This window comes from Aricia agestis, chromosome 21 (assembly GCF_905147365.1).
Source record: "Aricia agestis chromosome 21, ilAriAges1.1, whole genome shotgun sequence".
Lineage (NCBI taxonomy): Eukaryota > Metazoa > Arthropoda > Insecta > Lepidoptera > Lycaenidae > Aricia > Aricia agestis.
In genome coordinates this window covers 7,259,181-7,276,335 of record NC_056426.1, presented here as the reverse complement: position 1 = coordinate 7,276,335, position 17,155 = coordinate 7,259,181, and the positions used below count along the sequence as shown (strand labels likewise).

General features: G+C 40.4%; 1 protein-coding gene across 1 annotated transcript in view; it reads right to left on the bottom strand.

The window, feature by feature from the left end:
- Nucleotides 1-3,477: 3,477 nt before the first annotated feature.
- Nucleotides 3,478-17,155, bottom strand: part of LOC121737584 (methenyltetrahydrofolate synthase domain-containing protein) — a 39,245-nt gene continuing 25,567 nt past the window's right edge. Inside the window, exons 5-14 of the mRNA XM_042129243.1 lie at nt 11,046-11,132; nt 10,006-10,094; nt 9,672-9,746; nt 9,336-9,451; nt 8,486-8,600; nt 8,126-8,299; nt 6,872-6,961; nt 6,380-6,430; nt 5,950-6,135; nt 3,478-3,511 (exon numbers count right to left, since the gene is read on the bottom strand). Of these exons, the coding sequence (XP_041985177.1) occupies nt 3,503-3,511; nt 5,950-6,135; nt 6,380-6,430; nt 6,872-6,961; nt 8,126-8,299; nt 8,486-8,600; nt 9,336-9,451; nt 9,672-9,746; nt 10,006-10,094; nt 11,046-11,132 (992 nt within the window). The 3' untranslated portion in view covers nt 3,478-3,502. The remainder of the gene's footprint in view (nt 3,512-5,949; nt 6,136-6,379; nt 6,431-6,871; nt 6,962-8,125; nt 8,300-8,485; nt 8,601-9,335; nt 9,452-9,671; nt 9,747-10,005; nt 10,095-11,045; nt 11,133-17,155) is intronic.

Sequence of the window (17,155 nt, the reverse complement as noted above, 5' to 3'; positions counted from 1 at the left end):
CAGCCCTATCAGGCCATCTGCCCAGCTGTCTCAACCACCAGGTAACTCCCCAGTTTCCTTTCTGCCCATCGTTGTAGTGTAGCCTCGCCCCTACATTTTCTGGTCCTTTCGAGCCGGCGAGTGACCTTTCTGGTCACTTCGAGTCATTCAGCACACTCCATAGCGAGCCTAGGAATATTTTTTTCACCCACCCGCTTTAACCGATTCGTTGCCACCTTCATTTTCACGACTTCCTACCACAGGCCAAGCAGTTTGTTCGATGACGCGCCATAAGCGTCATCGGCCCTGCTAAACGATGACGCCCCACGTGCGGCATTGGCCACTGGTTGTGTTTTATGCACATTCAGACTAAGGAATTGTAATTACTGTATAATAAATTAGTTTTAACGTGTTTTTTAACAATCCTTGTATGCCGCGCCTGGCGCGTCATCGGCCTCACTGAATCTTTTTAAATGACGCGCTGGGCGCGGCAGTGGCCACGAATCGGTTAATGCCCCGCCCGGCGAAAATTAAAACTACAGTTCATTTTGCTCATAATTCTGCCTAAATCTTATTAGAATCCCATTTATTATTAATATTCTATCGAATTAAGTAGCCTCCGCCCATTTTCTACCTCCTTACGGCAATATTTTTGCAAAGTTTGCCAAATACGATTTTGTTCGTCCGCCATATCAGGATAATAATTTGCATAGGTAATTTAATCCCCTATCATCTTATTATATAATTGTAATCGCATTATTTTCAGCCCATATATTGCGTCTATATTGCATTTAAATTAAATCCCCGAATATATTTCAGCCCAAATACCAATATAAAAATAACTTCAACATAATTCCGTCGGGTTATAAGAACAAAGAAACTTTTATACATCACATAGTTTGTGCCCATTACATTAACAGCGACCATTTATCACGATAGGTTTTTACTTGGGTTCAAATAAAAGAAATCGGTATAAAAATATAATTTTATTCATGCTACCACGAGCGGTCACATCACAACTTTATAGTTCCAAGTATCACTAGACACATAAGGAGAGAAGTGTTATAAAATACTTTCATTAAAAAAATAAAAAAGTCAGACATGCGCAAGCAAACCGCAATGGAAACGCGCACATTGTGACGGCGCAGACGAAAGGAACCCACTTCCTATTTCTGTAGAGATTACAATTGCGGCCCAACGCGCTGCGACTCGTCAAAACATGCGCGCACCACAATAAAACAGTGTTAATTTACATATTTGTGCAACATAAAATATTATGCAAAACATATTGCCCTAGAGGTGTGTCATTCAAAAACTTTGGTCTGGCAATGCGAAGTCTTGTTAAGACTTCGATTTAGACTCCGATAAAAATTGACACAAAATATACCCCGGCCGCCTGAGGGAATCGTTCGTTGACCTTAATGCTATCTCTTTCGCACGTTTACCAATTTAAGGCGATTTTGCTAAATCTTACAATAATCCACTTTCGATGCTATCTTGTGCAAATTTTCAACTCTCTAACCGTTCTTGATATATAGCCTGGAGACAGTCAAACGGACAAGCATCTAAGTTTTAGTAATAGGGTCCCAAAAACCCTTTGGGCACGGAACCCTAAAAACTACAGTGCACTACTATTTTGATGTTCGATGGCATCTCAACAGGATCAAATATAATATACTCTATTACGATTAAATAGCAGAAAACACGAGCAAAATTCCTCCAGACGACTAGTAAAAGTAACTTCTAAAAATATCCTCTTCAATCGTTTGAATGACAGACCGACTAGCGTTTAGCATTAAGGTGACTTTTCGATCTTTGCGGCACGCGATCGAGAACGACAAAAAATCAAATAAAATGCCACTTTATCTACGCTATAGGTTTATTTTCTACCGACATTGGTTAAGCGAATGCCGCCTCTGCTTGGTAGTAGCGTAAAGCAAAATGAAACCTATAGCCTATGACATAAAGTGGAATTTTACTTGAACTTTTGTCGGTCGCGGTCGCTCGCCGCGTCGATCGGAACGGTACCTTCAGCGGCTAAAAAACTAAGCCTTTTTAACTTATAGCCATCAAAAAATATATACTCCATAACTACATCATTAAAAACATATATTCTTTATAGGACACGAACTTACGTTCTCTATGCTAAATAAATAAATTTACTCCATATAGTATAAGGTGTAAAATCAACTATATATTTCGGGCACCTAATCTACTTGCGTATAGACATTTAGACAGAAAAACTGTCATATTAGAGACAAACATCTTTTATATGGGCAATTTTTAACCACCCATACAAAAAATAAATTTCATATTTTGTGTATAAGTAACTTTTTACATAGTAGATCATATTCCCAATACATCAGTCGATTTTACCCTTAGTATATAATATATTACTTTTTCGAGTCTTATATTAATATCTAATACTGCAGAGTAATAGATAGATTCATACCAACGATATGTACTACACATTGGCACAAATACAAGAAGCGGACGCCCAAAAAATAAAGAAATAAATACACAAATCTAACTGGGAGTCCACTTCGAGCACCACAGAACAATTCTATAAGTAACAATGGAAGAATCGTTTATAATTCATCGCTAAAATATCTAAGACTAGAGAACGAATATCCTATTAGTGCCGCACCGTACTGGTGAACTACCCAATCATTAGCAATCTTATTAGTGACTCAAATAAAAAAATCGATTTTTAAAATCTGGACTGGGATGAAGAATAAAATAAAACTAATATAACAACCTACGTTTTACAAAGCTTGGCTTATTTGTTTGTAAAGGTTCGCGCATATAATGCCAAGCCGCAGCGTGTCGAAGTCCAAAATGCTAACAAGAAAAAATGTATACACCATTGAATAAAAAGATTTCATTAAAGAAAAATTCATCGTTCAAAATTTCGATTCAGCGACGCCAAATCAGACGCCTTATGTCTTTACCGGGAGGCGGGACGTCACCGACAAAAATTCAAGTAAAATGCCACTTTACGAACTAGGCTATAAGTTTCATTTTCTACTGACATTGGTCTAGCGCCACGCCGCTTTGTAGTGACGTAGACCAAAATGAAACCTATAGCCTAGGTCATTAAAGTGGCATCTTATTTGAATTTTTGTCGGTCGCGTGCCGCGAGGATCGGAAAGCCACCTTAAGCCCCAATTTCACCAACGACTGTTAAAAACGCTCGAATTAGCATCACGTTACCTCTTTTAGATATAAATGAAAGAGAAGACATGACATTTTAACAAGCTGTTAACACTAACAGACATTGGTGAAATTGGGGCTTAGACTTTTGTTGTAAACCAAGAATGCTAATAAAATGAACATGCCAATAATTGGGTAATTCACCGTAACTATCGAGAAACATAAACTTTATTCTGCGGGACGGCACAGGGAAAATGAACCTTACATCCTACATAACAAGTATCGGAATGCGACAGCCGTCCGAGTGCACAAGCCACAAATCGCGTGTTTAGGAAGTGTTAGTTGTTAGCTTCGCTCCGGCTATGTTGAATCAGTGGACCTGAAAATAAACATTGCTCATTAAATACTAAAGGAAAAAAAATACTATAATGCTAAGTACTGACATACGGTTTTGCTCGGTAGTTTGACTCCAAATCGAGCAATAACCACCGTGTGGACCGCAAAACTGACAGTTCGAAGGCTCGCTTCGAGCCGGCTCGATGGAATTAAATATTATGTCAAATATGTCATTTCCTTCGATTTGGAGTAAAACTATCGAGCAAAACCGTATGTGAGTACTTAACATTAAAGACTATATTATGCTTCGTTTGAAATAAAGTAAAGACAGTTTACTTTCACATTTAGATTGTTTAAGAACTAAAAAACAATATAACAAAGATGAAGAAGTTTGTAACCAAGGATGTCAATACTTGGATATGGATATGGCATACGCCATCAAAAAAAAACTGTAGCAATGTTTTTGCATGCAAAATGTGTATCGAGAAAATATTGTCGTCCTTTGTCTTACAGTAATAGCATTAACTACTTTCTCTTTCACTAATTTTACGCTTTAATCGAATCGAGAAAATATTGACGTCCTTTTTTGTCTTATAGTAATAGCATAATTACTACTTTCTCTTTCGCTAATTTTACGCTTCGCTTTGGTTTTTCCCTTAAAATGGAAGACAATAATTTAAATAATTAATTAAATGTTAGTAATTACGTGTGAAATGTTACACCTTTGGCTTTATTTTATTCCTCGTGTTGTTACTGCACTGTCGGAAGGCACACGACGCCATTCTGGAGCGAAATGTAGCGAAAAACAATGCGGTAATCAATTAATTAATCACGTCCGACTGTCACCGTGTCCTAAGGCACACTGCTCTCAGATGAGTGAGCTCACTTATTTCGAGGGTGACAAATTTTCGCGCTGACGATTGTATGGAATGCCTCTTCTAAAAGTTATAATTCTATGTTTGTAACCATACATCTCTGTCAATGATTTTGTATGCAACACCAATCGGAACTATTATTTCGTGTACCTGAAATAATCTGTTATGGCTCATTTTCATTGGTCGATAGGGCCCGCATGCGGAGTTCGGGAGATTTTTGGAACGCGTGCCACAGGGCCCGCATTCGGGCAACCGTTTTCATTAGTCGTTAGGGCCCGCAGGGCTGGGGAGAACCTCTGTGTTCGTCGCCAGTTACAAACGTTCTTGCCATTGAACATGGCATGAACGTCTGTAACTGCATGGAAAAATATAAACAGGCATGGCGCGTCAGAAACATTGTGTAATGAGTTACAATTGCATATTTTGGAGTGTGATACAGTAGAAGATCATGATAATTTTTTTAGATTATCTAATGACTTATTTGAACTAACTGACTAATGACTTATCATTGTATTCGGTTCATTTGGATAAAATTCAACTTTAAAAAAGTATGTAACCATACTATAACTATGGTGGAAGACATCTTGAGAAATCTTTCGAGCGGTGGGAGCCGCAGAATATTATACAACATAACATCTGCTTTGACAAGATTGCCGCCACCTAGGTTTTGAAACTTTGTATTTATATATTTTGTTAAACCCCAAACTTACAGAAAAATTAGTGCCATACTGTTACAAATCGTTCGAATTACGAATGAAATCTTTTTGAAAAAATATTGTTCACATTCACGACCTCCCACAGGTATGGCATTATCAGACTTCTATTTATGATCATACGGTATGGCATTATCAGACTTCTATTTATGATCATACACGGAACTGTTAAAAAAAGTTTCAGGGTGGTACAAACAAAAAAAAAAAAAATCTCCTTTGCAGTAGTATGGCGGCCATTGGGAACTGTCGGAAACATGGCAACTCGCGTCCCGCAAGCTGTATATCGACCGATGAATTTCATTGGTCGATATCACGGTCGGTATAAAGCATGCGGGCAATCCCCGCAGGCGGTGTAACGAACACGTATCGACTTGTAACTTACATTGGTCGTTATCTCGGTTGCGGGGACTGCCCGCATGCTGTATAACGAACGAGTTAACGACCAATGAAAATGAGCCATAACTGAAATACTAACACGACTGGCGAGAGATCAGGTTTCTTCATGCTCATCCGACGATGGATCATCTTCAGACAATCAGATGATCAGCCTACATTACCCAAACCAAACTTGGAGACTACCATTTTCTTACGTGATAATCGAATTCACAATTTACTGAGCCGATTAAGGCTGCGTTTCCACTGAAGCGGAGCGGAGCTTAGCGGTGCCCGAATTGACCAATCGTGCTATTCCAGCGGAATGACAGCAAAGCGGAGCGAAGATTTCGAGCATGGTGATTGGTCAATTCGGCACCGCTAAGCTCCGCTCCGCTCCGCTCCAGTGGAAAAACGCAGCCTAAACCATGCTATAAAGTTTATAGTATAAACCATTGAACCACGTAGGCGTTGGACGTTGCCAATGTCCCAAATGTCAATAAATTCTTGTACCAGCGTACCTCGGCAGTGGGCGGGGCTTGCGTCTCTAGAGACGCGAGGGGCGGGGCGTCGTCGCGCGGCCGGCGCGGCGGCGCCGGCTCGACGCACAGCACGCGCGGCTTGTCGTCCTCGTCGCCCAGGTTGACAGCTTGCAGAGCGGTGATAATGTCGTCCATCTTGTGTGACACTACGGCGTCGCCTTCGCCCTAAAATAGGAAATTAATGGTAAGAAAAACTCTGTAAAACCCCCTACTTATACCAATATTAACTTTACGCTTCCCTTAACTAAATAAAACACGTCAGTAAAATATAATGTACGTAAATATTTTCACACATTTATCAGCAAACACGCGCCGTACGCGCCGCATTTCGTGTACAATGCGGTGCGTTTGGCGCGTACGGAGCGTACGCTGCTGACAAATGTGCGATCAGCTTTAAGTGATAAAATACCTTTTTGGGTGTAGGCTTGAAGAAGTGGAGATAGCAGAAACCACGGTGTCCCTGAAAATATATTAAGTATATTATAGCTTGCAAATATATGTAAAAAAGATGTGTGTGTGTCTGTCTCTCAACTCTTCACTAAACTAAACCACAGAACCGATTTAGCTGGGTATGAAGATACTTTAAGTTCCGGCAAAGGATAATATAATACTTCTTATCCCGGAAAACGCCAGTTCTGCTCAACGGAGTTGCGGGCGTCAACTAATGCAAGCCCTAGTATATCCCACAACCTGAACATTTTGTGGTACAATTTACGGAAAAACTATCACGCCTATTGATTTGTGCTTTAACATAGTAATTTTTACTTATATAATGTCAGTCAGTCAAGGTTTGGTTACTATTAAAATAAAATAAAACTTTCTTAAAGATTATCACCACGCAGAAAAACGACGCGAGCCCCCACGAAACTCGGCGTTTAGCTAGTATAATATAAAGGCTCACCTTCCACACCATCATCTGTGGTTTAACTCCGCGCTCGATCAGCACATTCTTAAGCTCACGAACACGTGTATTCGGACTGATGTTCGAGATCTGAAAATATCATAAATTATAACGATAACTAAAAAAGTGATAGCAATTGGAGCATTTTGTTAAAATATGCATTTGAAGGTACGAATATTAAAACTTAAGGAGATCGCAGACGGCACACTTTTTGTGTGATCGAGTCTCCGGCGCACATACAATCTGCATGGCCGCGCCATGCCGACTGTATGTGCGACTCGATCACACAAAAAGTGTGCCGTCTGCGATCTCCCTAAGTTTTAATATTCGTACCTTATCGACACTTGTTCCGCGAGCTACAAAAAGAGCCCCGAATACATGAAAGAATTTTGTTTAATTATAGAAGTCACAATTATTGCCAACAGCTTTATTTCGTGAGTGTTGGTGTTTCGAAGCTATTGTCATATTTTAGCGTGCGAAAAGGAACCAAATTCAAAACGGTTGAAGTATGTGAGTGACGTTTCCTTAGTTTTTATTATTCGTAGATTTGAAGAAAGGTGGATCGGAACGTTTTTAAAACACCAAGTGAAGTCTGTCCGGTTTGGGCAGTATTGCTGCGAAGATAATTCAAAAATTTTGAACAAGACATGAGTGACGTCACTTCCCGTAATCCAGCACGCTCTGGTGTCTAAAAGCTATGTCCACACTATGCGCTTTCGTCTTCAATTTTCGTCATCTTCTTTCATTCAACTTTCGTTTTGGCGCATTCAATAATTGAATACGTCAACGAACGCAACGCCGACATTGTCATTTTTGTTTTTTTGATACGGTCAGATGGCATGCGTTGCGGGCATGCCTCACGTTCGCTGTTTTGAATGATTGCGCCATAACGCATGCCCTTGACGAACAGAAAAAGGCACAGTGTGGACAAAGCTATACGCCTAGATAGCTTTTAGATTGAAAGGCGTCGTTAGGCTAATTATATGCGTCCGCCCTAACGCGCGGTCTAGCCGTTACGCCGCGAGATTTCAAACAAGCAATTCGACCTCTGTGGCTCAGTCAATCACCATGCTCGAAATATTTGCTCCGCTTCGCTGTCATTCCGCTGGAATAGCACGATTGGTCAATTCGGGCACCGCTAAGCTCCGCTCCGCTTCAGTGGAAACGCAGCCTTAGTGTCTAAACACACTAGGCCGAAAATACGCGACCGAAGTTTGGCATGATTACGCCAGTAACGTCGGATAATATAATTACCTTAACAGTGAAATCTATGGGTGCGGGCTTGTACCGCTTGGGGCGGCGTTTCTCCTCCTTGCCGTCTTTCCCCTCTCCCTCCTCCTTCCCCTCCTTGTTCTTGTGGCTGTTGCGGCGGCGCGGTGTGCGACGACCCTTGGGCTTGCTCTCTTCGCCTTCCGTCGTGTTGCCGCCCTGAAAATGGCAATAAATAACATTATGACTAAAATATTTAACGGCGAAGAAGAAACACACATACCCTAAGTACTATTACTATGTTATTTTACACCTATGTAATGGTTCATAAAAGCCAACGTATCGAAGCCGCATTAGTCTGCCACACTACTTCTGTAGGTGTGAGGGGGACAGCTATATACTCACATCTCCCTCGCTCTGGCTCTTATGGCTGCGTGTGCGCGCGCGACGCCCGCGTGCGGGCCCGCGACGCTCCTCGACGTCCGTATCTTCTTCCTTCAACGTGCACGCTCGACCAGCGCTGCAATTAAATTATTTAATTATTTGAAAGTATGTTGCGTTGAATATCGCTTATATCGCAGAAACCGCATATTTTTGGAGATAAAACTATCTTACGTCTTTTGCTGGGAATCAATACTTAAAGACATTGACTACCTATGGGAGAAATTCCTACGGCGGACAACGAAACTCTTGAGTTTTGTGAAAACAACAACATTTGGGTAGTAAAATTGTAAGAATTTCGGAAACCGTCTAAACTCTAAAACATACTGGTCTAAAAAATTTCAGGAAAACAATTACCCCCTTACTAATAAACGTTGTATAAGCTTTGAATAGTTATACAGTGTTTTGTTCCTGTCACACAAGTGACATTTTTAATTGGATTGAAGAAGACAAAACACTGTATAACTACTCAAAGCTTATACAGCGTTTATTAGTAAGGGGGTTAGAATTTAGACATTATGCATTACTGCTATTAAAGTAAAAGCTATTGTTGTCGGAAATAAACCGATCTGTTTACGACAGCTCGGATTCCGATATTCATTTCTCTGGCTGACTAGCTGGCTGGCGGGCTGGCTGACTGGCTGGCGGGCTGGCTATCTGGCTCGCGGGCTGGCTGGCTGACTCTTTGGCTGGCTATCAGGCTGGCGGGCTGGCTCTTTGGCAGGCCGTCTGGCTATATGGCTGGCGGGCTGGCTGGCTGGCTATATGGCTGACGGGCTGGCTGGCTATCTGGCTGGTGGAGGATGTAACTCACAGCATCTCGACGTCACGCAGCGCCGCGAGCGCCGGTATCAGCTGCAGGCGGCGGCTGGACAGCATGTGCCACAGCACGCCGGCGGGCCGCTGGCTCATACGCTGGGTCTCGATCACCTGTAATAGAATAAAGATATGTTGCAAATCCGGGGACTAATTGAAGACGTGAGTTGATGAATACAATGATAATGTATCTGGCTACATATAAAATGCTCAATTTTTCTATATCAAATAATTTTTCATTGTCAGTTATTGTGTTCTTCCACTCGCTTCTTCAATTTTGAGTAGTGAGACTCTAACACAAACAATACTTTATAATATTATAGCATAGGTTTACCTGTGTGGGTGTCACGATCAGATCTATGGGTACGTCGTGCGGTCCGAACAGCTCCGCAGGCAGGGTCTCGAACACCTGAAAAAGATCTTTTCTATCTAAAACATCTTTTAATATACAATTTTTTTTCCGAGAAATGTTCTATTATATAATCGCGAGCGGCCGACGACAGTCGTAGGCCGCGCGCAGCTTACGACTGTCGCGATGCACGGAATTGTACCTTTAGCGTATGAATTTGTAAGTTTATTTATTTGTATAATAGACTCGTGATCGACATGTCAATTTTCCTATTTCCTTGTATGATAGACTTGAGAATGATATGCTAATTGTTCCTTACTTGACAGTCGTGCACAGTGGTAGCGATGATGGTGGTGGGTTTGATCGCCTTCAAGTGGCTGATCAGTCCAAACTCCAGGTCGGCATAACCTTATAAATACAAAATAATTATTGTTACAGACATAAATTGATGATTTTGGTCATAATGGATGTATAAAAACTTTTTAAACGTTTCTCACATGAATAACGCCTCTAGTCCACCGACGCAGCGAACTGCGAAATATCTGCCAATGCGAAACAGGAATAGAGCGAGATGCAATATAACGCATTGTCGTGTGGCGGGTGAGACAGTGACTCGCTTCGCCGCTGTTTCGCAGTTCGCAACGTCGGTGGACTAAATGCGTAAATAATCAAAAGTTAAAACTTTAATCCGACTGCACAGATCGGTAGGTTAACCGGCTGAATCTTGCGACAGGCAAACAACATGCATTGCACAGCATATGTCGCACAATATCTATCTGTCTGAAATGTTGTATACAACATTTTTGACAGCCTGGAGATATCGTGCAATATTTGCTGTCAAACATCTGCTTCTTGCATGTCACAACTCACAAGCCACCTGCGTATAAAGTGACTAGCTGTCCCGGCAAACGTTTCCTTGCCACAAAGTATTTCGCCCGTATTATTTTATAGAAGTGACTAAAAGTATGTCACCATGGCAACGTCCATCGCTATCCCGTCGCACAAACAATGGTCGCCGTCAGTCTCGAGTTGTAATAATTTACTATTATTTATTCAACAAATGCACTTATCAATATAAAAAGTACCCAGTAGCCGATTCTCAGACCCACTGAATATGCATATGTCGTAGGATGATTTGATAAATCCGTGTTTTCGCGAAATCCCTAGAATTTTCGCGAAAATTCGATTTATCAAATCATCCTACGATGTCGTAGGATGATTTGATAAATCGAATTTTCGCAAAAATTCTAGGGATTTCGCGAAAACACGGATTTATCAAATCATCCTACGACACATATAAAATTTGTTTAAAATCAGTAAAGAGAATTTTATGTATTAGAAGATAGTAAAACAATATACCTTTTCCTTTGCCGATGCGATATCCCTCCTTGGACACAGCAACAGAACCCATAACCACAAGATCCAAAGACACTGGCTCCTCAATACCTGAAAATATCATCAAAATTTATTACTAACGATAAATAGAATAATAAAATTAGCGCAAAAATTAGCGACGCGGGAACAATACATATTGCCAAGATAAAAAAAGCGGCCAAGTGCGAGTTGGACTCGCCCATGAAGAGTTCCGCAGCAGCAATAAGGTTTATTTCAATGAAATTAAAAGGTTTTTGAGTTATTTTTATATTTCTGCAGTTGATTTAATGAAAGTTAAATTAAGATTTACCATTTATGACGTATAAAAAAAAACTACTTGCTAGATCTCGTTCAAACCAATTTTCGTTGGTAATTTTTATAGTAATGTACATCATATATTTTTTTTAGAATTATCCCCTACTTTAGAAGTTATAGGGGGGACGACACACATTCTACCACTTTGGAAGAGTCTCTCTCGCAAACAATTCAGGTTAGAAAAAAATAATATTAGAAACATTAATATGATTTTTAAAGACCTATCCATAGATACCCCACACGCATAGGTTAGACGAAAAAATTTTTTTTTCGCATATATATATGTATGTCGAATATATATGTCGCAGGGAAAAGAAGATATCAGGGATATCCCGAAATCCCGAGGGATATCACGAAATCGCGGTAGATACCGAATATTCTTGTTTCTTACGTCTTCTTACTAAACAAATCTAGTGATATGTCATTTCACTAAACTAAATCTAGTGAAATGTCAGAAAAGCGGACACCGCCGAATAAAAATCGAGCTACGCATTTCTCTCGCTCGCTCTAATACCCTATCACTATCTTATCATTATCTTCTTATGGGGGCGACTAACCCTAAATTGACGATTTTATAATTCATTTTTATACTTGAAAATAAGCCCGAATTTTTTCATTATGTAGACATAGATACTACATTATATTTCCGAGAATCAGACCTAGCAAAAACACGATATCTTAAAATTTTCTCGATCACAAAGATGCATCTAATTTTCACGAATTTTTCATATATTGCCATTACCGTGCATTGAACTAAGTTAATATTTTAACACATTGTATAAAATTCTATCATTGAGGAACTGACCTAGCGGATTTTTTAAATGTTACATATTTATCGAGTTATTAGGAAAAAAATAATTTTCTTTTTATTTAAATGAATCCGCGTCGTCCTTTTTCACCTGACATATGAAAGACGGGCGTGAGTGGGAAGAGAGAAGGACGATTTTTTGCGTTAGTCGCCCTCTTAACGCGAATGGGGCATTATAAGCGTCAAGGGATCTTATTATCGGTATTGAGTTATATCCCCATAATATACATTTAACAGGCTATCGAACCATGCAAGTAACATGCGCGTAAGTCTGGAAAATATTAAAAAATGTTGAAACTCGAGAGTCGTAAAAGGTGATATTTAGAAAATCGCATTCAAACTTAACGTACACGTAATAATTTAACGACTAAAATCACACGAGCCGCGCCAGCTCGAGCTACGCATTTGTTTCACTCCCACTAGTGCCCGTGTGGGTATTAGAGCGAGCGAGAGAAATGCGTAGCTCGATTTTTATTCGGCGGTATCCGCTTTTCTGACATTTCACTAAATTTAGTTTAGTGAAATGACATATCACTAGATTTGTTTAGTAAGAAGACGTAAGAAACAAGAATATTCGGTATCTACCGCGATTTCGTGATATCCCTAGGGATTTCGGGATATCCCTGATATCTTCTTTTCCCTGCGACATATATATATAGAATAATATATATGGGATACATGGGACACGGTATGGAGCTTTATGATGTTTTTATCTTACACACCATGTCATTACCCCTGGCCGCTGCCTGCCTTCTCAGCCTAATAAATCCATACTTCTATACTAATCTTCTAAATATATAAAAATGGATTTTCAATTGTGTTAGTAACGCTAAAACTCGAAAACGGCTTAACGGATTGGGCTAATTTTAGTCTTAAAATATTCGTAGAAGTCCAGGGAAGGTTTTAAAGTGACACGAAGTTCACCGGGACAGCTAGTCTATACTAATATTATAAATGCGAAAGTATCTCTGTCTGTCTGTCTGTCTGTCTCGCTTTCACGCCAAAACTACCGAACCGATTGTAATGAAATTTTGTATACAGATAGTCTAAAGCCTGAGAAAGGACATAGGCTACTTTTTTACTGGAAAAAAGGGTTGAAAGGGGGTGAAAATACGAAAATTTGTTCAAATTAAGTTAGTTCCAAAAATTCCTGTTTTGATTTAAGGGTACCAGGGTTTTTTTTATAAAAGCTTTTGACACTAATTTTGTTGACATCGCGCGTTTTAAACTGAAGTCCACGCGGACGAAGTCGCGGGCAACAGCTAGTAATTAATATGCTTATTTTAATGATATTTTGATGTATGTGCTGTTTGCTTATTTTGTTTTGTTATATTAGGTTTCACTCCAATTTGGTCCCATTTTCAGAAAAGTGGTGACCTGATGATGGGATCCATGAGTAATCGAAGGAACTCCTCAAAATTCAAATGGAAACATATGGTTTTCTTGGTTTCATATGAAGCATTTCAGGCTTATGTTACCAAAAAGTAAGATTTTGCACCAGGATATGCACCATGGTTCGAAGGTGGTGAACAGAACTCTTTACTCCTTATAGATACATATTTGGGGGTTTCAGCGTTGTCTTAAGAACCGAAAGCATATACTACTATGCAAATTTAATTAATCACCATCATCATCACCACAATTCCACCATACATCCATGAGTAATCGAGGGAACTCCTCAAAATTTATATAGAAACATATAGTGATTTCGATTATATGAGAAGTATCCTAAGCATATGCTACCAATACTCAAGATTTTGCAATTAGATAATATACCATGGTTCCGAAGGTGCTAAGAGAACTCCGGATTCCTTATAAATACAAGTTTGCGACTTTCGGAGTTGGTTTAAGAACTGAAAGCATATGCTACTATGCAAGTTACATTCATTATCATCACTACCACCAGTCACCAGACCATGAATTATCTAATTATAACCCTATTATTGGTACTTTTAATCGTCTTTAAGATCGAAACCCGAATTTGTCGAACGATTTAAAAAAATATACCTAATGTTATTTCAATGTAAACGATTCGACCTTAGTTTTTTTATTAAATAAGGGGGCAAACGAGCAAACGGGTCACCTGATGGTAAGCAACTACCGTCGCCCATGGACACTCGCAACATCAGAAGAGCTGCAGGTGCGTTGCCGGCCTTTTAAGAGGGAATACGCTCTTTTCTTGAAGGTTTGCAAGTCGTATCGGTCTGGAAATACTGCTGGTGACAGTTCATTCCAGAGTTTTACAGTGCACGGCAGAAAGTTACGCGAAATACGCACTGTGGAAGACTGCCACTCATCAAGGTGATGAGGATGGTATGTTTTTCGCGTGGGACGATAGCGAAAAGTTGCAGGTGGCATGATTCCGAACTCCTCAGAGCACTCCCCGTGATACAACCGATAGAGGATGCAGAGTGAAGCTACATCTCGGCGTAATTCCAGGGGGTCCAAGCTGTTTGAAATACTATGGCAGTCAACAATTCGAGCAGCCCTTCGTTGGATACGATCCAGAGGGAGCAGTTGGTATTTTGGCGCCCCTGCCCAGAGATGAAAACAATATTCCATATGAGGCCGAACCTGCGCCTTGTAGAGTTGTAGGCGTTGGTCCGGACTGAAGTACTGTCTCGCTCTGTTAAGTACACCAAGCTTCTTCGAGGCTAATTTGGCCTTACCCTCAAGATGATATCGGAACTGGACTTCGCTCGATATGTTGACGCCAAGTTTCTCAATGCTAGGGGAGATGGTTAAAGATGTGCCCTCGAAACGAGGATAAACGACTATTGGTGACTTTTTAGTGGTGAACGCGCAGACTTGTGTCTTGGTGGGGTTGAATTGGACTAAGTTACGTCTACACCATTCAGAGACCTTCTCCAATGAATTCTCCACCTTAGACACAAGTTCGTTTCGACTCTCAGTGACATTTTGCCGAGAAATATTAGGGGAGCCGGTATATACAGCATCACCTGTACTATCATCTGCATAGCAATGAATGCCGTTGGTTTGTAACATGTCATTGATATGCAGTATGAATAGAGTAGGCGATAGCACACAGCCCTGAGGGACACCAGCATTAACAGACTGAGTTTCCGAGCATTCGCCGTCAACTACGACCTTTATGCTTCTGTCTGCTAAGAAACTAGTGACCCACTTACATACGAGGGGAGGTCCAAAACTTCGCGGAATGAAAGGGTTGTTAATAAAATATAACAATAAATTTATTTTTCCTTTTCAATATAATCACCCTTAAGTGTAATACATTTATTTGATCTATGGATTAATTTTTCTAAACCATCGAAAAAATATTTTTTGTCTTTGGCCTCAAAATGCGCCGAAATTGCCTCCTTACTTCGTCATCGTCGGAAAATTTCCTTCCCCTTAGCTCTTTTTTTAAATTTGGAAACAAATAAAAATCGCTAGGGGCCAGGTCTGGACTGTAGGGTGGGTAAACAAGTGGTTCGAATCCATGCGTGTGAAGAGCAGCCATGGCAACTCGGCTCTTGTGAACCGGCGCGTTGTCTTGCAAAAGCAACACACCCTTGGCCAATTTTCCACGACGTTTTTCTTTAATTGCCTCCTTATACTTTTCCAATATTAATGCGTAGTATTCTCCGGTTATAGTGGTACCTCTTTCTTTATAATCAATCAGTAATATTCCCTCACAATCCCAAAAAACAGTGGCCATCAACTTTCCAGCCGATTCTGACACTTTGAATTTCTTGGGAGGTGGTGTACCCTTTTTGTGCCATTGCATGGACTCCTGTTTTGATTCAGGTTCAAAGTGATGAACCCATGTTTCATCTCCAGTAACAATCCGCTCCAAAATATGCACAGGGTTGTCTCCACACACCTCCAAAAAGTGCTTAGACGCGTCGATGCGCTGCTGTTTTTGAAGCGGCGTGAGCATTCTCTGCACCCATCTTGCACTGACTTTAGTCATGCCCAAGTGGTCGTGCAGGATCCGCAAAATGGTTGTATCTGATACTCCAACAAATGCAGATAATTGTTTTTTCTTTAAACGTGTGTCTTCCAGTACAAGTTTTTCGACTTTTTCGACGATGTCTGATGTGGTGGCCTCAACTGGCCGCCCAGAGCGAGGGTCGTCTTCAATTGAATCTCGACCATGTTTGAAAAGTCCATGCCACTTATAAACCATTGTTTTACCAGGGCACTGATCTCCATAAACGGCTTCCATTTCATTTAAAATGGTTTGAACGTTTTTTCCTTGCTTGGTAAGGAATTTTATCACAGCGCGATGTTCAATTTTCTCCATAGTTGCAGTTTGCTTCCGGATCGACTTGTTTAGCAGGCGAGTACTCGTAAACGAATGGCGCTATAGGGTTGAGATTTTATATACAGGGTGTCAAAAGACCGCTTCCGATAACTTCGTGGGGTTATTATAGGGCATGAGATATATCCATTGGTGCAAGAAATTTTCATGTAATCGCCAGTTTTTAAAATAGTCAAAATTTTCAACACGCAATGTATAATGCGTACAGTTAATGCGCGATAATATCGCCCGCCGCCGATGAATGAAACCCCGGGCCGAGCCGGCCCCCCCGCGCCGAATACCGCGCGCGCGGCTCTGCGCTAGTCATGAGTTAAGACAAAACAGCTGATCGTGGTGTGCCCTATACCCTAGCCCGTAGGTAGTGAATAAACCACCAATATTGTAATGATTATTAAATTACAATAGTTTTCACGATTTAACAAAATGTTACAATTTATTAATTACCGTTTCTCAGGTTTTTACTCAAAAATACTCAGTTTTTACTTCCGGCCAAAAAGGAAAAGAAATCATAATTCACATCCAATCATCATCCGATTTACACATCTGTAAAAATACATACAAAGTTACCTACTGCACCTATCAATACCTATCAATGGAAAACATACGTGATAACATGTTCACTGACCTGTGATCAGCTGTCTGCTTTTATGAAATGCAGTTCTAACTGTGCTCCATGATCCATCTAAC